Source organism: Geotrypetes seraphini, chromosome 13, assembly GCF_902459505.1.
Source record: "Geotrypetes seraphini chromosome 13, aGeoSer1.1, whole genome shotgun sequence".
Taxonomy (NCBI): Eukaryota; Metazoa; Chordata; class Amphibia; order Gymnophiona; family Dermophiidae; genus Geotrypetes; species Geotrypetes seraphini.
Window position 1 is genome coordinate 47,074,945 of NC_047096.1, and position 21,549 is coordinate 47,096,493.

The window sequence follows — 21,549 nt, forward strand, 5'->3', positions numbered from 1 at the left end:
AAGTATTAAATACAACACTTGAACAAATAAGAGATGGTAACGCATTTCGCGTACTATGTAGTAACGCAAATGGAAAATTAAAACTTTTAAGGCTACCTTGTATTCTTTTGGCCAATAACAAGGCTCTGTTTTTGCTTCGATGCTAGTTAAGATGCTAACATTTATTTCTCACATCACATTTGTAATATACCATGATGAAGGTGTTGTCTAATTTTTTTGTATTTTATCATCTTTAAGAAAGTTCATAAATTATCCTGTTCTTGATTTATTTTAATACTATGCTGGGTTTGATTGGGAGACTTCTACTTCCTATTTCTTTGCTTTGTAATGTTCTGTGAAATTGTATATTGATTTCAAGGTATTTTAATCATAACTAAAGTTCCCTGGTATGTTTTTGTATTTTATTTATTAATTGATTTGATATACTGCTTTTGAAGAACATCATTATATTTGAATAATTTTTCTTGAGTGACAAAAAAGATATCAAACAGGCAACAAGATACTCTACATTAGCAGTTGCACCACAACCTGACAGCATCAGTAGAACAATACTGTAGCTCACAAGAGGTACACTCTAAGATTTATCACTTAACAACCCTCCCTCCCCAATGTAATTGGTCAGACTATATCAAGTCAACTGGGTCATCCATCCTCACAACAAAACACTACAAAGATTCTCAACAGTTCAGTATTCTGCTCCATGCTGTCAAATTAAAATGTTCCAGAAGGGATCCCATATCACTTGAAACTGCAGGCCCACAAAAGATGCCAAATCAGATATCCGGTGCCTCCATTGCTGCTCAGTCAGGGCATCCTAGGCAAGCCATTGAACCAAAATGAAGTCCATCTCAAAAAGGTTTTAAGTTCCCTTTTTGCAGGGAGGCATTCAACACAACAAACCAAATGTTTGATATAAAACCAACAAGTGTGAAGAACATCATTGTATAATATTGGTAACGTAGAGATTTGTAATCCTTTCTTATCCCTCTACTTATTAATTGTTTCAGTGATATTCTTGCTCCTTGTAATAGGAGAGGGTTTATGTAAAGTTGTCTCATTAAGAAAATGAGAAAGGATATTCTGACATACTGTTGAAGATACTTCTGTGAGATGTTTATTTTTTCATGCCATATTTTGTCTTCCTCTTCAGCAGATTGTCTGTGCTCAAGAATATAGGACTGTGACTTCTTGGAGTTGGGCCTTAAGTACCAAATCAGTTATGGATACAAATAGGAGGGTTTTTTCCCCCTTTCCCTGAGAATAGCCAGAGCTTGAGGAGTGAGCTGCTCCTTAGAGAGTAGTCCTTGGGCCCAGAGGCTTAAACTGCAGCTAAGGTGACTGGCATTTTAGGAAGCTTTTTTAACTCTGAAATCCTTTTTTTGAGAAATCAGAGCTGAGAAGTGGTGCTCATTAATTTTCAGAGTTGTGAGAACCAAGACAACTTATGGACTGCAGGAAAAGAGTATCTTAGATTTTATGGGGTTTGTTCTTTACATCCCTTAATGGCTGAATGAGCTTTAAACTAGAAGCGTTGGGGCAGGGTGATCAAAACCCCCAGGTAAGTATAAGCTCTCAGGTAAATGAATCAATAAATACCTTTACACAAATGAGAAAAAGGGGCATTGTCTGGCAAGCAATAAATAATAATATTCGAAGTATGGCAAACAAGGTTCTTAATCTAGAGGCTGTGATGGAAGAGGTGGAGTTGGATTTAGAGCCATGACTGGGATATAGTTATACCGGGCTATAATCTGATCAAGAAAGACAGGGTAAGAAGAGAAGGAGGAAGAATGGTAGCCACACAGATGCAAGATTTACAAGGTAAGGAAGAGGCATTGTGGGTCAAACTGGAAAGAGGGAATGGAAAATATATCTATATTGTTGTGATATACAGGCCTCCACAGATGGAAGAAGTGGACAGAAATTTAGTTGAAGACATTCAAAACATTCAAAGCTGTAAAAGGTGAAGTACTACTAATAGGAGGTTTTAATATGCCTCATGTTGATTGGGGGTAACTCTATTGCAGGGTCTTCTAGAAGTAGGGGGATCCTGGATTCTTTACAAGGAGAACTGTTCCAACAGTTGGTAATGGAACCCATATGAGATGGGGTCATACTGGACAGGGCTAGATTTTCAAAACTTCACATTAAAAACTAATGGGCCGCTGTCACAGCCATTATTGTAGCGATTTCAAAAAGGCAAGTCATTCTCCAAAAAACGTGCATGCAAATGAGATTGTGGAGAGTAGCAAAGGTTTGCTAAATTTTCATGTGCCCATTGCTGGTGATAGCAATTGGCACATGCACAGAATAAAGGCACCCCTCTCTCCCACCGCCACCGCCGAAGTCAAGCAACCCTCCCCCATGGCAGCGAGAGAGATGCCCACTCCTGCCGCTGAAATCAAGCAACCTGACATCCCCCCTGGCAGCAGGAGAGGTGTTGCTCCTGCCACCAAACAACCTTCCCCCCCGACACCCCTCGGCAGTGGGAGAGATGCTCATTTCCTGCCGACAAGTAATGTCCTTATGACACCCCCTACAGCAGGAGAGATGCCCACTCCCTCCTACTGCAAAAGTCAAGCAACCCCCCACCTGACCTCCCCCCGGCAGCGAGAGAAATGCCCACTCCCTCCTGCCGCCACACAACACCCCCGTACAACCCCCCTCCCCCGTGCCTTCGATAGCCCATTGGAGGGGCCTTATGCCCCTCTCCAGCGTATGCCAGGAAGGTCGTTATTTTGAAGAGGTGGGCCTACTGGCCAGAGTGAATAGGCTAAGGGGGCACTTTAAAGGCAGATTTTAGTTTTGAGAATCTGCCCTTTAATGCCTACAAACAGGGAAAGTGGTTCTGATATTACAGTGGGTGATCATCTGGCATCCAATGATCACTGCATGGTGTGGTTTAGTATAAGAACATAAGAATAGCCTTACTGGGTCAGACCAATGGTCCATCAAGCCCAGTAACCCATTCTCACGGTGGCCAATCCAGGTCACTAGTAGTTGGATTGGCCACTGTTGCCGAGACATTTTTCAGATATATTAGTGATAGGAGGATGTGCAAAAGTGATATTGTGAGACTATTATTATTTGCCTCAATGATTATGCCCCTTCTTGGATGTTCTTCAACTTCTTTTTACTCGCCCTTCTGTGCTTTCCTTATTTGTTTGTCCTCTCTTTACTATAACATTTGTAGTTCCTCCCCTTTTCATTTTGCATCAGTTATATTATTTATAAGTTTGTCCAAAATTTGTACATGTAAATTATTACTCTCCTCTTTTTAGATTTGTAATACGCTTTGAAATACTGACAATGTGTGTATATCAAATTTTAAATAAAACTTGAAACTTATGTGATGATCTTAAGGTGGCCAAACAGGTTGAAAAAGTGACAGCGAAAGCTAGAAGGTAGAAGGATGCTAGGGTGCATAGGGAAAGGTATGACCAGTAGGAAAAAAGAGGTATTTATGCCTCTATATAAGACTGATGAGACCTTTTTTAGAATATTGTGTACTTTTCTGGAGACCGCACCTTCAAACAGATATAAATAGGACGGAGTCGGTTCAAAAAAGGCTACTAAAATGGTCAGTGGTCTTTGTCACAAGGCACATGGAGACAGACTTAAAGATCTAAATATGTGTACTTTGGAGGAAAGGCGGTAGAGAGGGGAGATATGAGAGAGGTTGGGATAAGAGCCTGAATTGAAAACTTAAAATTTCTCCCTGACGCAGCCATAGTATGGCGAAACAAGTACCTTGTTGGAGAGAGTAACAGCAAAGGTGTTTGGATCAGCCTGAAAGACTGTTTAGAGTAAAACAATGTGATGAGAATGAAGATGCCAGTGCTTTAAGCTAAGTGGCAGTTGTTTTACTTTTCCATGTGCACAGTGGTGAACTTGGTTCCCTGTTTGAAAGCTACATTTTTGTTTAGTGGAGTTTTTTGCCTTTGATAATAAAGTGAGTGGCTAGTAATCCATTATGGGTTTCCGTTTTCAGTTATTAAAACTTGAGGCTTTTTCTCCACAATATTGTTAAATGTGCATTTCTTGAGGGCACATCCACCGCTGGCTGGTAACATAATTGTGTAAGAAGATAAAATTCTTAACAATAAGTTATTTCTTGAGAGACATTTAAATACCTATGTGGCATAAATACACATGAGGCAAGTCTCTTTCAGTTGAAAGGAAACTCCAGAATGAGAGGGCATAGAATGAGGTTAAGAGGTGATAGGCTCAGGAGTAATCTAAGGAAATACATTTTTATAGAAAGGGTGGTAAATGCTTAGAATAGTCTCCTGGTAAAAGTGGTGGAGACAAAAACTGTATCTAAATTCAAGAAAGTGTAGAACAGGCACATGGGATCTCTTAGGGAGAGAAGAAGATAGTGGATGCTGTGGATGAACAGATTGGATGGGCCATTTGGCCTTTATCTGCCATTATGTTTCTCTGTTTCTTTGAAGAAAGATACATTTGGGTCTGTTCATATAGATTCCATAGGAACCTCTTGAGTCTAAAGGAATGAGAAATGACTTGAGTCTGTAAAGAATGCAGAGTCTACTTGTATTTGAAGAGAATATCTTTGCAGGTTTCTGTAGTTCCAAGAAAATATGACATAAAGGGGGAGATTCAGTGAGCCTGAAGATAGAAAAAAAAAGAGAAGATTGATATAGTAGGAGATGAGAGAAGAACATTCTGCCTCAAGGAAGCAGACCGAATCTGTTTCAATTTGTGTGTAGACTACTTGCTTAATTATTTTCCTTCAAAAACTCTTCCAACACAACAGATGTTGGAAAGAAATTATACTAAAGAGTAGAAAATGTCTTTCTGTCCATTTGTCTGGAGACAAAATAACTTTCCTAAAATGTAGTAGAATGGATCAAAATTTGGTATGGCTAAAAAAAATAAAAAATCATACATACATACACATACAGACATATGAGACTTGAAAAGATGAGACATGTTCCAAATGGCTTTCCATACGTTGTTCAATCAAGCCCTGGTTTTGTACATTGGGCTTCCTTGAATGATTAGTAAGAGGCCTGCTTTAGATTTATCTGAGGTACATCTACAACCATAGATCTCTGGAAGTGATCTTCCCTCTCCTAACCTCACCACCACCACCACAGTTCCCACATGACTCCTAGGTGAAGGAGGAAAGCAGAGATTCTTTACCCACCCACCTGGGGTTTGCAGACAAAAGGTACCTAGGTGCTACACATACATTTCTTCACATCACTATGTGGCTTGGAAGTGAAAATTCAAAATACAAGTCTAGTAAACTATTTAATTTTTAGGGATGTAAGTCTTTTTTTATACCGAAGTGAGTATGTTTTATAGATGAGCTGGTGGAGAGAGGAGCAAGCAGTTCACAGATTTTGTTCAGATATACATGTGGCACATTAAAAAAACTGGTACATTTTGTTCACTTCAGCCTATTTCTGAGCGGTGTTTCTGTTTTCAGGTGTGGTATGCAGCCTCCTACGCAGAACACGTTAACAAGAAGGTACATGACATCTCAGAAGAGGAAAAGAGAGGTGCATTTTGTTATTTCCCCTCATCTTGATGAAAATTCAGGGCTAATGGGAGGGTTACTGGCAATTCATCTTGTTCCAAACAATTGGCTGCATATGTGGTCCTTAATTTCCATTTGTTTGAAAACTGGCATCTACCATATTTTTCGCTCCATAAGATGCACCTGACCATAAGACGCACCCTAGATTTAGAGTAGGAACTGACGGGGGAAGGCTTGTGGGCTGGCGACGTGCAGTCGCTACATGCTGGCCCTTCTCTTCCTGGAGTTATGGCTCAGTGGCGACGAGCAGGGAGCAGCGGCAATAGTGACAGGAAGGCAGGTGGGCGGGGAGAAGTGGCGGGGGGTGGGCGGCAGTCAGCCTGCGTACCCCCAATAACGGGGCATTTAAAAAGGTACGATGGGGTATCTTCGCTGCATAAGACGCACCGACATTTCCATCCACTTTTGGGTGGAAAAAAAGTGCGTCTTATGGAGCAAAAAATACAGTATTTGCATTTTTCTATTAACAAGTCTCGGTGGGTTTTTCTGAATTCTAAAAAGTAATTTAAGTGGTTATGCTGTTTGTGTGTAATTGGACAATTCTGTGCTATTCCCAGATAAGGGGCAACTTCCAAATTTTGCTTCCATATCATATCAAATGACTTTTCAAAACCTAAAAATGTTTCAAAACCTAAAAATGCTACATTACTGTTGCTACTTATCATTTTATAGTGATTGTACATGTACACAGTGCTGTACAGATCACAGCATTTTTTATATTAGGATACATTATAGTCTTTGATTATGAATCCAATTCAAATTCTACTGCATATTATTTAAAACCCTACACGGAGACAGCCCATCATACTTGAACAATCGCCTCATCCAAGCACCCACTACCAGACACAGAAAAACGCACTCCCCATTCATACCCCCCCCAATCAAGGAATTCAAAAGAACAAAACTACACGACGGCCTCCTAGCCACTCGAGCCGCAAGACTGGACAACCAAATCTCCAACCTTCTGATGACCACCCCAGACTATAGGACGTTCAGAAAAGAAATAAAAACCATACTTTTCAAGAAATTCCTGAAGCAGCAATAACATCACGACCTCTTAGTAACTCTAAAACTGACATTAGATCTACCCATTACCGCACTAATAATAACAAAAAAACCTCCACTGTGACCACCTTTTAATTCTTTTACAAACCACCTCACCCACAACAACACGTTAAATGTTTATAAGATCTACAACTTACCTCTCTAGCTAATCATTGTAACTCTGCTTTTTTAAATTAACCTTTTGTAATCCGCCTTGAACCGCAAGGTAATGGCGGAATAGAAATCCCTAATGTAATGTAATGTAATGTAATTAGCATAACATATGCAGTAGTAAGTACAGTATATACTCATAATTAGTAAAACTAACTGGAGGGAGAAAGCTATGAGAGGAAAACTTGAAATACTTTTCACTAAGTGGACAGAAAAGGTTAAAGGAACCAAAACAGTGACAAAATTCAAGCTTGCTCAGGAGGGCATAATGGGAGTAGGCCATGTTTGCCCTATAAGTAGGGCTTTTGTTTTTTTTTATTTTAACTGATAAATACTGATAAAACATCCAAATGCAATTAACCCCCCCTTTATAAAACCGTAGCATGGTTTTTAGGGCCAGCTGTGACGTTTACATCTCTGATGCTCATGGGAATTCTGTGAGTGTCAGAGCTGTTACCGCCATGACCACGCTAAAAACAGTAGCACGGTTTTGTAAAAGGGGGGATAAAATAAATGTTTAGTGAACAAATACCAGATAAACTCCAATTTCCCCAGTACAGTGGTACCTCGGTTTACGAGTGCACCGGTTTGCGAGTGTTTTGCAAGACGAGCAAAACATTTGCAAAATCGGTGCCTCGGAAACTGAGCGCGCCTCGATTTGCGAGCGCCTCCCCCCCCCGTGAACCGGCACCCTCCCCCCCCGCGTTCCGGCACCCCCCCGCCGCCATCGGGCACCCCCCGCCCCCGCTACCTGAGGTCCCCCAACCCACCCGAACCCTCTTCTTACTTCAATGTAGCCTCCGCACCGGCACCGGCACCAGCATGTCCTGCCGGTGCCCGAAGATCTGCTTCCTGTGCTGGGCCTTAAGCATGTGTGCATGCTCAAGGCCTGAGAGTTCACGTTCTCTCGAGATGGCGGCGGGGGGTGCCGGATCGTGAGGGGGAGGGTGCCGGTTCGTGGGGGGGGCCTTCGGGGGGAGCAATGCTGGTTCTCGTGGGAGGGGGAGCAGCGCTGCTGGCCTCGGGGGGGTGGAGGGTGGGAACCTATCAAAGTAAGTTTCCATTATTTCCTATGGGGAAACTCGCTTTGATAAACGAGCATTTTGGATTACGAGCATGCTCCTGGAACGGATTATGCTCGTAATCCAAGGTACCACTGTACTCTTTTTTTTTTTTTTCTCTTCTGGTTTATCGTGTATCCATAACCTTATTCTATAAAGATGTGCATGTAGATTTTTCTGCATGGATCTGAAAAGGCATGGCCGTGGAGGGGGGCTTGGGCTCTGTGTTACAGAATTGGGGGGATCTATGTCTAGTTTAAGTATAGGGATTTACACCTGGGTTCAGTTGGTATAAATCCTCACACCCAAAATTGGGTGCAGATCCCAATGTTAAACACTATTCATTAAATGGCACTCAACTTGGAGCACTGTTTATAGAATAGTGCATTTTTTTGAGTGCCCAATTTTGGATGCCATTTATAGAATTGAATTCATTATGTGGTCCTAACTATGCCTGGTTAGCTATCTAGATACAGTTGTACCTGGATAACTGAATATGCAGCTGTTCAATGTTGTTATCCAGATAGGTGCTAGCAGTAAATATTTAGGCTTAATTCTGCTCATGGCTATTGGGACAAATATCAGAGTGATTATATCCAGCAATCTTCCCTGATTCAACTCTTAGGTCACCCAATCAACAAATTAATCAGGAAATACCCACTCAGGCCATCTCTTCCATTACCAAACTCCTAAACTCCGCCCTACATTCGGGCCTCTTCTCCCCAGAAATGGGCCATATCGCCTTAACCCCTCTAGTGAAAAAACCCGACCTCGACCCTTCCACACCATCCAGCTATCGCCCAATAGCAAATATCCCTCTCCTAACTAAGTTGCTCGAGACCATCATATCGACCCAACTCTCATCCTATTTAGAGAAATTTTCCATTCTCCTACCTTACCAATATGGCTTTCGCCCCAATTTCAGCACCGAATCCCTACTGACCTCCCTAATCTCCAAGGTTCAACAACTTCACTCCCGCAACAAGTTCGCCATCCTCCTGCAATTCGATCTTTCTGCCGCTTTCGACGTTGTTCACCACGATATTCTAATCTACCAACTCTCCGAGATCGGCATCACCTCTACAGTCCTTGATTGGTTCTCAAAATTCCTCTGCTCCCGATCCTACATTGTCAACAGGAATGGCACCTCATCCTCCCCCTGGATACCAATCTGTGGAGTCCCGCAAGGATCACCTTTATCTCCTATCCTTTTCAACATTTATATGACCTCTCTAAAACTCCTCCATCTATCCCCCCTTGAAACAATATACACCTATGCTGATGACATCCTCGTCCTTCTCGAGACCGACTCGAACCTCACTAATCTCTCAGAGAACATATCCTCTTGTATCTTGAACCTCCAATCCTGGGCCCACACCGTCCAAATGAAATTGAATGAATCCAAGACTAAACTACTCTGGCTTGGCCCAAATTTAGCTCAGCTACCCACCTCAATCCCACTGCCCTCTGGCTCCACTCTGCAGCTCGAATTCTCCAGCAAGGTCCTGGGCGTCATCATTGACTCTACATTGTCCTTCAATGACCACCTCAACTCCCTGGTAAAAAAAATGCTACTTCAGCCTACACATGCTGAGGAAAGTAAGATCTTGCTTCCACCAAAAACATTTTGCCGTTCTCGTCCAATCCATCATCCTCTCCAGACTGGACTACTGCAATTCTATCTTCATAAGCCTAACAAAGAAAAACCTTCACAGACTCCAATGGATCCAAAATGCCGCGGCCAAGCTTATCTTTGCAAAAAGTAAATTCGATCACGTCTCACCGCTCCTTTCCAAGCTTCATTGGCTCCTGATAATTTCCAGAGTTCACTTCAAATGCATCTGCCTAACTTTCAAGATCCTCCACGGCATCCTTCCTCCTTTAATTCCACTTTCTTGGAATTTCTCAAATCTTAATACCACCAAATCTACCCAAAAATTGAAATTATCCTTCCCCTCATTAAAAGGCATTTCCCACCCAGGAAAACTGGGGACTTCCCTCTCCTTCAGATTCATCGAGCTCTGGAACAACCTTACCTCCCCTCTTCTAAACCTGAGTGCTCTTCAACCCTTCCGTAAACATCTGAAAACCTGGCTCTTCTCCAAAACCTAACACTCCTCCCTCTTCTGACATCCTAGCCCTCTAACATTCTTCTCCCCTCTGATCTTCATCTAGCCCTTCCTTGGAGTTCCTTTCTCATTACAATTCCTGTAAACCGTGCCGAGCTCCACAACTATGGAGATGGTGCGGTATACAAACCCAAGGTTTAGTTTAGTTTAGTTTAGAACAAATTTGTAATAAACCATAACCCATATTTGCCCCATTTTTTTTTTTTTTTTTAAGTCTGATATCCTTGGCTTTGAAAGAACCATCACTGCCTGTACTAGAATACTGTCAGTTGATGGTCATTGGATTTCAGATGATCATCCACTAGCACATCAGAAACAGCTTAATCTTTTGCAAGTGCCTTGTGCAAGATTACCTCTTTTATGGGTATGCTATTACTGGCTGCTGAAATGGTTCTCTTATAGAGAATCCAGGATCTCCCTGCTTCTACATGATGCAGTATTTGGGATGTCTGAGTCTCACTGCCTCTCTGAAATCATGTAATCTTGGGCAAGTTGCTTCCTTGTTGACTTAGGTGCTCGTTTGAAAAAGAGTTATTGAATCTGAAATTTAATAAGATATAAGTTGCCTTGAGCATCGTATGGAATAGTATGATAAAATTCTCAAAAATGTATGTACAGGAGCCCAAACCCAACACTTTTGTTTAGCCATCCTTTACTCTACATAATAAAGTGATGACTAGTTTAACTACTTGTTGGCCATGATAGGGTGGACACATGACATCCTTTCAGTAGCTCTGAGTCTTTTTGTCCCCTTTAAAATGTCAAATAAATAATGATGATAATAGTGATTTTTTTTCTTCTCTTGCTGCAAGTGAATAGGTCAGATGAAGAAGCAGAACAGAACTAATCTCAGACCTTGTAGAAAGCAATTAGACTTTTGATTGTTTCTACATTAAGTTAGAGGGAGCAAATCCAAGCAAATTATCAAGCTGTTAAATCAAGTGAAGGCTTGTGAAATGATGTACAATTCATTCCAATCGGTATTTTGCACTTACAGATCAGGAAATTAGCAAGTTGAAATGAAGCAAAAGACACTGGGTGTTATAGAAAAGAATGTGTTTAGTTGATCTGGACATCTAGGAAACACAAGAGGGGATCTAATTTTTTTTATCTGTGTGTCTGGCAGTTCTTCGAGAGCAAGAGAAGAACTGGCCCTGTTATGAATGCAATCGGCGTTTCATGAGCTCTGAGCAGCTCCAGCAGCACCTCAACCTGCATGATGAAAAGCTGGACATCTTTAGCAGGTAATCCCAGTTGTCAGAATCTGCTGAAATCAAGTGGCATAACTTCAGAAGGGAATTTTTTCTTCACATGTTCCATAAATCATTAATGACTAGGACTGCATCTGAGTTCAGTAAATAGTTGTACAGTTCTACATAAAAAGGAGAAAGAAGGTCTGTTCTTAACCTACAAACCATGCTGTGACAAACAGTGGGAGGCTTCTGGGATACATTCATAAGGGAAGATTCTCAAATGTTCATGGTAAAATCCGATGGTCAGCTGTCATGGACGCTACTATAACAATTTCAAAAAGTCATTCTTAAAAAAAACATGGCAAGTGACCCCCCCTCCCCCGCCATGGAACACCTCCCCCCACCTCCCCCCACCTCCCCCTTCCCTCCAAATAGATGCACAGAGGGACGCAGACTCCCTCCTACCAGCTGGCCTGCGTCATCGAAAATGGGCCTTTCCCACCCTGGGCATCTCTCCCGTTGCATCTCAACACAGGCTTTCTAGCAGTTTCTGACACTGACTGGCACCCCTGGACCAGTCCCTTATTTTTGTCGCCAAAAGCCAACAATGGCTCAGCATTTTTTTAAGAATCCACTGGAGGGCTCATTTCATTGTTGAAGAGTCCATTTGCATGTCATTGTCGGAGACTGCTAGAAAGTTTGCTGTTGACAGAGATAATTCAGTTTGATAATCTGCCACTAAAATGCGTACAGGCTGAACCATTGGTAAACGGTTTAGCGACAGCATCTGGCCCTTTATAAGTTCTCTTCCCTCCCCCCCTTTTCCACCCTATCTGCCTTGCCTCTGGGGAGTTGTTTTGTATAGCCACAGCTTGCCCACCTACCTATCTATCCCTGCCTTCTCTGTCCTATCAATCATTGTAGTTCTACCTTCCTATTAGCCCTTTCTCATTCTAGCTTTCTTCCCCGATTCAGTATCTTTTAGGTAATATTGTAAACCACATAGATGCCCCGCAAAATGTGGTATATCAAGTTTTAATAAAACTTGGAAACCTAATGCTATGAATGAGAAAGATGACCAGTATCCATGCACTCCCCCCACCCCAAAACCAATACAGTAACATAACCCAATCAGGATATCCCGAGGAAGACACTTCAACCAACCGAGTAGCTATGGGGCAAGAACATGACGATACTACATGTGGCAATGAAACTGATCAAATGGTCACGAAAAAGGATGTGATGACCACTAAATCCAAGAAATTAGCACAAATTAGAACAGAACTTAAATGTATGTACGCGAATGCGAGAAGCTTAGGAAACAAAATGGACGAACTGGAAGAATTAGCAAAAAGAAAACAACTGGATATCATAGGAATAACAGAAACATGGTGGAATGAAGAAAATGTATGGGACACAGCATTGCAAGGTTATAAACTATACAGAAGAGATAGGATTGGGCAAAAAGGGGGAGGTATTGCCCTGTATGTCCATGAGGAAATTGAGTCTGTTAGGGTTGGAGAAACAGAAGCTAATGATAAACTAGAGTCCCTCTGGATGAAGATTCCTGGACAAAAAGAAGCGGACATACGAATTGGCCTCTATTATCGACCCCCGGGACAAATAGAGGAAACAGACAAAGAATTGATGGAGGAAATTAACCGTAGATGTAGATCAGGAAATGTAATGATCATGGGAGACTTCAACTTTCCGGGGATAAACTGGAAATTAGGAACGTCAAGCTGCGGCAGGGAGATAAAATTCCTAGAATTGATAGGAGATTGCTTCCTTGAACAAATGTTAAGAGAACCGACAAGAGGAAACGCAATCCTAGACTTGGTCATAAATGGCATTACTGGGAGGACAGCAGATGTAGAAGTTACGGCCCCGCTGAGGACAAGTGATCACAATATGATCCAATTTACCATTGGCACTGGAAGGGGGAAACCAATCAAGACTAAAGCCACGACCTTTAACTTCAAAAAAGGGAATTACGATAGTATGAGAACCATGGTTAGAAAACGGCTCAAGAAGGGCAAAGCAGAAATCCAAACAGTTGAGCAAGCATGGTCTCTACTGAAAAACACCATCACAGAAGCACAGAATATCCACATACCAAAGATAGCCAAAGGAAGGTGAAAGAAGAAAAAAGGAGAACCAGCTTGGTTATCCAAAGAGGTTAAGGACGCAGTAAGGGAAAAGAGGAACTCGTTTAAAAAATGGAAACGGGAAAAAAAGGAGGAGGCCTGGAACTGTCACAAAATCGATCAGAAAAAGTGCCATAAAGTGGTAAGAGATGCCAAAAAAGTCTATGAAGAAAAGATAGCGCAAGAAGCCAAAAACTTCAAGCCCTTTTTTTAGATACATAAAAGGAAGGAAATCAACAAGAGAGGCAGTGGGCCCTCTCGATGACCAAGGAAGGAAAGGGTCAATCAAAGAAGACAAACAAGTTGCCGATAAGTTAAATGCATTCTTTGCCTCTGTCTTCACAAAGGAGGACACAACAGCAATGCCAGACATAGGGAAGATATTCACCGGAGACATAGAGGAAAACCTCACAACAGTAAATGTGGAGTTGGACATGATATACTTTCAGATTGATAAACTAAAAAGTGACAAATCCCTTGGACCGGATGGAATTCACCCGAGAGTATTAAAGGAACTTAAGGTAGAAATTGGCGAACTATTGCAATCCTTAGCTAACATGTCAATTAGAACCGGGCAAATACCAGAGGACTGGAGGATAGCAAACGTCATACCAATATTCAAAAAAGGATCAAAAGGTGAACCAGGAAATTACAGACCTGTGAGCCTCACATTAGTTCCTGGGAAGATAATTGAAGCACTAATTAAAGACAACATTGTACAACACTTGGAAGATCACAACTTAATAAGGGCTAGTCAACACGGCTTTAGGAAAGGGAAATCATGTCTGACTAATTTGCTTCAATTCTTCGAGAAGGTGAACAAACAATTGGATAGTGGAGATCCAGTGGACATAGTTTACTTGGATTTCCAGAAAGTGTTTGACAAGGTTCCGCATGAAAGGCTTATGAGAAAACTACTGAGCCATGGAATAGGAGGAGAAGTGCATAGATGGATTGGCAAATGGCTAGAGAACAGAAGGCAAAGGGTGAGCATAAATGGGCAATTCTCGGACTGGGAGAGAGTGACTAGCGGCGTGCCCCAGGGTTCGGTTCTTGGGCCTATTTTGTTTAATATTTTTATAAATGACCTTGAAGAGGAAACAACATGCAATATAACGAAGTTTGCAGATGATACAAAACTATGTTGGGTGGTTGGCTCTCTAAGGGACTGCGAGGATCTCCAGAAGGATCTAAACCAGCTGGAAACTTGGGCGAAAAAATGGCAGATGAGTTTTAACATAGACAAATGTAAGGTGATGCATCTAGGAAAGAAAAACAACGAACATGAATATAAGATGTTGGGGGTGACATTAGCCAAATGCGAACAAGAAAGGGATTTGGGGGTACTGATAGACGGAACCCTAAAGCCTTCAGCTCAATGTGTCGTGGCGGCGAAGAAAGCAAACAGGATGTTAGGCATGATTAAGAAGGGGATCACGAGTAGATCGGAAGAGGTCATAATGCCACTGTACAGAGCAATGGTTAGACCTCACTTGGAGTACTGTGTCCAGCACTGGTCTCCATACCTTAAGAAGGATATAACTCTGCTGGAGAGGGTGCAGAGACGAGCCACGAAACTGGTCAAAGGTATGGAGAATTTGAGCTACGAGGAACGTCTCGGAAAACTGGGTCTGTTCACCCTAGAGAAGAGAAGATTGCGAGGGGATTTGATAGAGACTTTTAAAATATTAAAAGGATTTGATAAAATAGACCATGAAGAAGCATTGTTAACATTTTCGGAAGTCAAACGGACACGGGGTCATAGCCTGAAACTGAGTGGCAGCAGGTTCAGGACAAACGTCAGGAAGTTCTGTTTCTCACTGCGAGTGGTTGGAGCTTGGAATGCTCTCCCAGAGGAGGTTGTGGCGGAGACTACTGTTCTGGGTTTCAAGCGCAAGTTGGATGCACATCTTCTTGAAAACCATATTGAGGGATACGGGAAATCCGGGTCTCCCAAAAGGTGTACTTAAATGGGCCACCGCATGCGCGGATCGCCGGACAGGATGGACTTCGGTCTGATTCGGTGAAGGCATTTCTTATGTTCTTATTACTCAAGAAAGCTTTCCAGATTTTTCCGCATTTAGAATGGGAACCACCTCTGAATTTTTCTACTTAGTTGGGGAGGGGGGGAGGTTGGGGGGCTAAGCATCAAGTTATTTTCTGGAATGCTGGAACCTTGGGTCCTACATCCTGCTACTAAATTTCAATATTGCACATTGGCTGAGATGTCTGCACTCCTTCCCCCCCCCCCAGATATAGTGTTCCCAGTCCCAGTTAACTTGGGATGTGGAATCAAACCCATATCCTCCATTTCCTAATGTGAAGTACTGCCATTGAGCCATCAGACCAGTTCTCAATGCCTGTTTAAATCTGATATGCTTTATCTGAGACAAAAAGCAAGTATTGTGTCTCGTAACCAAATAAAAACATCTGCTGTACTCAAAATAGATATCCTTGTCATAGCTGTGAATAGGCTATTTCTAGTCCTGTCTTATCTTTCAAATTCACTGCTGATTTCTTTATTTTGTAGACCTGGTAAATATATAAAGAAGCTGACATAGGTTCATATTCCTATTTAGTAATTTGGTGGTGTTCTGTATTCTTCAGAACGAAAAACAAAAATCGAGGTCGAGGAAAAAGGAGGTTTGGACCTGGGAGGCGTCCAGGTCGACCTCCAAAATTCATGCGACTAGAAGTGACCAGTGAAAATGGGGATAAATGTAACTATGAAACGCAGGTAATGCTGGGATCATACATTATCAATCTGGACATGATTGTATCTTAGATGGTGTAACTTTTTCAGAATGCTTTTATGATGTTTTGTTCTAAAGCAGAAAAAGTGTTGGAATATAATTTCTACAAAGATCTTTTAGTAAAATTAACTTAATGTTAAAAATCATATATCATTTTCTATTTCTGCATGTATATGTAGTACATAGACATATACAATGTGTGTATATATGAATATAGAGATAGCTATATATATATAGATATAGATATACACATGCAAATGGACTCTTCAACAATGAAATGAGCCCTCCAGTGGATTTTTAAAAAAATGCAGAGCTGGCCCAAAAACTTATTTGTGATTTTTCCCTATTTGCAGGTCGGCTCTGCACCTAACTCCCGCGAATACAGAGGGAGATCTGTATCAAGAATTAATCTTGTACAGAAAAGAAAGTATTAACTAAGAACAAATAATACATAATCTATATCTAAAAAGAAAATACATAAGCTAATCCATCTCAAGTCCACATAATGGTTGAGATCCTTGATTACTAGAACGAAGAAAAATAAATTTGCAAAAATCTAAAGAAAACAAAGGGCTTCTTTTATGAAGCCGCGTTAGTGGTTTAACGTGCGTAATAGCGCGTGCTAAACTGCCGGCTGCGCCAGCCGCTACTGCCTCCTCTTGAGCAGGCGGTAGTTTTTCGGCTAGTGCGTGATTAAAAGTCGCGCGTGATAAAGCCGCTAATGTGGTTTCGTAAAGGGAGCCCTAAGTTCCAACATCTGAACCAGAATTTAATTTCTTAGAGTTCAAAAACTTCAAACCCCTTTGAGACGCTTTAGGGACAGAAATGCAGTTAATTGTGAAGGTTCAAAAAATGCATATTTCAAGGATTTATATTTAACTACACATTTACAAGGGTATCTTAAATAAAAGGTACCCGCTATAAGCAAAACTCCAGGTTTTAACATCAAGAGTTGTCTTCTTCGCTTTTGAGTCTCATGTGAAACATCTGTGAAAATCTGAATTTTCAAACCCAAAAACCTTTTATGTCTGTTTTGGAAGAACAACTTCATTATCCAAAATTTATCAGGTAGAAGGGAAACCAAAGCTACTAAAGTGGATGGTTTAGCAACTTCTTTATCGGATGTCTCTCGTATGGTTGAAATATATAATAAATCTACTTTTTTTTTTTTTAAATTTCTTTATTCTTTTTCAAACTTACATCAAGTGCACAAAAAGAACAACATGAAATACTATCATATAACACTTGAACAACATACATTATATTCTTAATATGTAAATTAATTAAAAACCCTCCCCCCTCCCATCTTTCTATACAATCATTAAAACTATTATATTCCTTCAAAATTTCAATTTTGCTACATCTTATCTTCCAATCCCCCCAACCCCCTATGTATATTATCAAAGAAAAATGATGTCTATTCACTACAAAAATCAACCATCGGTCTCCATATCTTTAAAAAATTTTTATAACTTCCTTTCTGTATTGCAATTGCTCTTTCCATCTTGTAAATATGACACAGGGAATTCCACCAAAACGTATAATTGAGATTACTATAATTTTTCCAGTTGTTAGTAATATGTTGCATAGCAACACCCGTCATTATCATCAAAAGCTTATTATTATATGCTGATAATTGACTTTTTTTTCTCATAGACATACCGAACAGAACAGTATCATATGATATTTCCTCATGATTTTCCAATAAGCATTTTATTTGAGACCAAATTGAATTCCAAAAATTCCTAATGCAGGGGCAATAAAAAATGTCCCTACTTCTAGATTACAATGCCAGCATCTATTAGATTTAGAGCTATCCAACTTTTGTAATTATATAAATCTACTTTTGTATTTTGATCATTAGTTCGCTGGTCTTAAACTTTGCAAATTCAAGCTTATTCTTAGGTTTAAATACTAACTTATTTCTCCACAAAAGGGTCCGAAGCAGTTCACACCTTAATTGTCTAGTTCCCCTAATTTTATTATTACTTCGCTTAGAAATTTTTATAAGCGTTTTTATCAAATTTAAATAAACTTGAAACTTGATCAGAGTGCTATGGTGCAGAAAACTTCAATTTGCATCTGTTTTTGATAGAACTGGCAGGGTTCAAGTATACTGCAGAAGTGATGAACTTGTACCCAAAGATATAAGAAAGACAACTACTGTTAATGAGAAAAGGCACACAGAGGGATAAACTCATAAGTGATTTCCATCTAGTCTGTGAAACCCAGTGATGGGGTTGAGATGTTCTGTAATGAGAAGATAGACATGGTTGTACATTAATAATGTACTTAGACTTTTGTAGGCTCTTTTATTTATTGTTTCTATATATGGATTTGTGATAACAGCAGTTGCTGCATTTTACCAAGGGGCAGTTTGATGACATCGGGCGTGCTTCACTGAATGGACTGGGCCAACAGGATCAGACACTGGTGTCAATCCCTCACCCAGTAGAGGAAATGCATTTGCCGGTGGAGCAGCAAGCAGAAGGCCCTCCAGTGTTACAACACCAACAGGAAGAAAGCCCAGTGCTAATGTCTGATGATGTGCGCCGAGCGAAACGTGTCCGAGTAAGTCCTCTGCCTTCTTTATAAAACTAGGTTTTCTATAATTATTAAGGAAACTGTTGCATTTGACCCCTTTTTTTTTACTTATAAATATACTATTTTCTTAGTTATTTCTTAATAGTAAATTGAGAGTTGCATTCTCTTTTAGGCACTCTTTGGTCATTTAAATTATAAAGCCCTGCTAAAATAACTTATGAATTGTAGTTATAAAATCCAGGTGAGCTTGAGAAATGTTATAGGAATTGATTCTTGGCAAGAAGCAAGTGACTTGAAAAGCCAGTGTAGGAAATAATGTGCAGAAGTTTACTGCTGTAAGAAGTCTAAACTAGCAGCTTTGCCCCTGATAAGTGTTTTTTTCTAAAATTGAAATTGTCTTTGGACTTTTTGGTCAGCCCATGGCAATTTTAAAGCCACTGACCATTGTGGTAGGGTTACCAGACATCTGGGAAAACCCAGACATGTCCTCTTTTTAGACTTTACAAAATGCAGCAGTTTGTCTGGGTTTTGGAAAACTCTGGCCGTGTCTGAAGGGCCTCTTGAGCATGTGCAGATGTCATCACACGCATCCAATTCCACACATGCTTGGAGGCCATCAGATGTGACCCGGAGGTCAGGAATAAAAAGATGAAGCTTTCTGGAGACAGGGCTGGGGGCGGAATTTGGCAGGGGTAGAGGCAGAATGGTGTGTGGCTGGAGGTGGAATGGGGCAGGACTAGGGCAGAACATGGTGGGGCTGGGGGTGGAATGGGGCACAGCTATGCATCTGGAATTTTTCAACGCAAAATATGGTAACCCTACATTGTGGGCTTATTCTAATTCAGCTACTCAATACTGGGGCCATATCCAAGCACCAGTATTGAATATTTGGGACAGCTGCTGATTTGGATGTTATATGGATGCTGGCTGATATTCACTGCTGGCATTTGCACAACTAAGTGGGAAGATAGGACAGCCTTTTATGCGGTCCTACCTGCCTGCTTAGTTGTGCTGACAATGGCACAGATCTGGCTAGTGCCTGCATAACTGCTGGCACCTCCCCGACTCCATCCACAGACTGCCTTAGCATTAACCACACAGTGCCATGGCAGCAGCACTATGTGTTTAAATGTCACTAAATATCCAGGGATGGCTCGTTAAGTTTGGTTTAAGCAGGCAGGCATCTCTTTTGCCCACTTAAAACCCGTTGAATGCCAGCAAAACCAATTAATAAACATTTTGTGGTAGACATTCAACGGGTTACTTTTAAGTGGGCAAAAGAGACAATGGTTGCACTCCATTGCACATTTTTCTTATTTCTTTTCATGTATGTACCTGGAAACCATTATACAGAGTTTTTAAAAATTCAGTTAACTGATGGCTCTGACTTAGCAAAACCAATTAATAAACATTTTATGGTAAAGTCAGAGCCATCAGTTAATTGAATTTTTGAAAACTCTGTATAATGGTTTCCAGGTACATACCGTATACCCCCGCAAATTTGCGGTTCAGAATTTGCGGACTCAGTCATTTGTGGATTTTCCCTATGGAGCAGCCAATAGCTGGAAAGTTCACATCTCCCCAACCAATCCTGATGGAAGGAGAGCCGCGAATGACAGCTGAGCCCCGTGTGAGGTGAGAGGGCGGGCCGGAGCCAGAGAGGAGGATGGAGGGGGGGCATGCCGAGAGCTCAAGGTTTAGGTCACTGGCTGCAAGTGCTTCCTGCGGGACAACTGGTTGCTCATGCTTTAAACCACGTCCAATATTTGCGGTTTTTCCAATACATAGTCATTTCAAGAACGTAACCTCCTGAAATTTTGGGGGAGTACTGTACTTGAAAAGAAATAAGAAAATGTACCATGGAGTGCAACCATCAATTAAAATATTCAAAGAAACCCCCACCACCACCTTATTCCTTTTTACATTTCTTTAGTTCTCCAAGTCCAAGAAGAGCTGTTTACCATTTGAGGCCTACTGTTATTCTCTCTAAGGATACCACATCCACCATGCACATTTGCCAAAATTCTGCATGGGGCTTCGTTTTACATTAGTGTGCATTTGTCAGTTTGATTGCATGTGTTAAATGTGCTAAGAGTTTTTCCATGTAACCTAGGACATGTATCAACAGAGACAAGTGTATTATCAGGGTTAAATTTACAACAAATCAGGTAATATTTGTTATTTCATGTTTGACAAGACACCAGAAATCAAATAAACTGCAGTACTGTCAAATATGTATAAATGTTCCTAGCTACTTCATGCACAGCCCCTTTATAGCTTAGCCCAGTCATCAAGACTGAACCAAAAGCCCACCCACGTTCCATCTGCTAATAAATGATGGAGATGTTTCATTACCATAAACAAGTATTATCAAGTTATTGTAAAATTAATACAATTTTAACTGAGTCTAGGCTTAGAAGGATATGTTACTAGATTTGAGTGTCAATTGGATGTCCATATATTGTCCTAGGTTGATTGATGTAAATAGTGAGTTTGTGGAGGCAGATATACTTGCTGCAGAGGTCTTGAAAAATATTCTAAAAATTGTTATTCTCGCATTTCATTCACAAAATGTAACCTTTATCTGTCTACAACTGCACATCTAGTGAAAATGTCGCAGGAGAAAGAGCTGGGTTATGATGAATATCTTTCTTGCATCAATACTTCCTTTGGAGCACTCATCAATACCATTAGATGGTTCTCCTGTGCACTGTCCTTTTCTACGGAAGCCCAGGTTGGAGGACATGATGCCAACAATGAGTCTTTTAAACAGACCAGCTTGTTGGTCTAGTAATAAAATTGTGAATGAGTTGCTCAGTTGAATGAGTTAGTTTTCTCTCTCAATAGAACCATAAAGGTGATATTTTAATGTGAGGGGCTTTTCTAATCTTGTATAGAATAATAAATATACTATCTAGGTCAGTGGTTCCCAAACCCTGTC

General features: G+C 40.9%; 1 protein-coding gene across 6 annotated transcripts in view; it reads left to right on the forward strand.

The window, feature by feature from the left end:
* Positions 1-21,549, forward strand: part of PRDM10 (PR/SET domain 10) — a 230,992-nt gene that overhangs the window by 101,415 nt on the left and 108,028 nt on the right. For 5 of the 6 annotated variants that reach the window (XM_033918444.1, XM_033918448.1, XM_033918445.1 and 2 more), the window contains 4 exons: positions 5,456-5,528; positions 11,098-11,215; positions 15,919-16,048; positions 18,414-18,635. In XM_033918444.1, coding sequence (XP_033774335.1) covers positions 5,456-5,528; positions 11,098-11,215; positions 15,919-16,048; positions 18,414-18,635 — 543 coding nt within the window. The remainder of the gene's footprint in view (positions 1-5,455; positions 5,529-11,097; positions 11,216-15,918; positions 16,049-18,413; positions 18,636-21,549) is intronic. The other variant, XM_033918447.1, reaches the window with a different exon arrangement.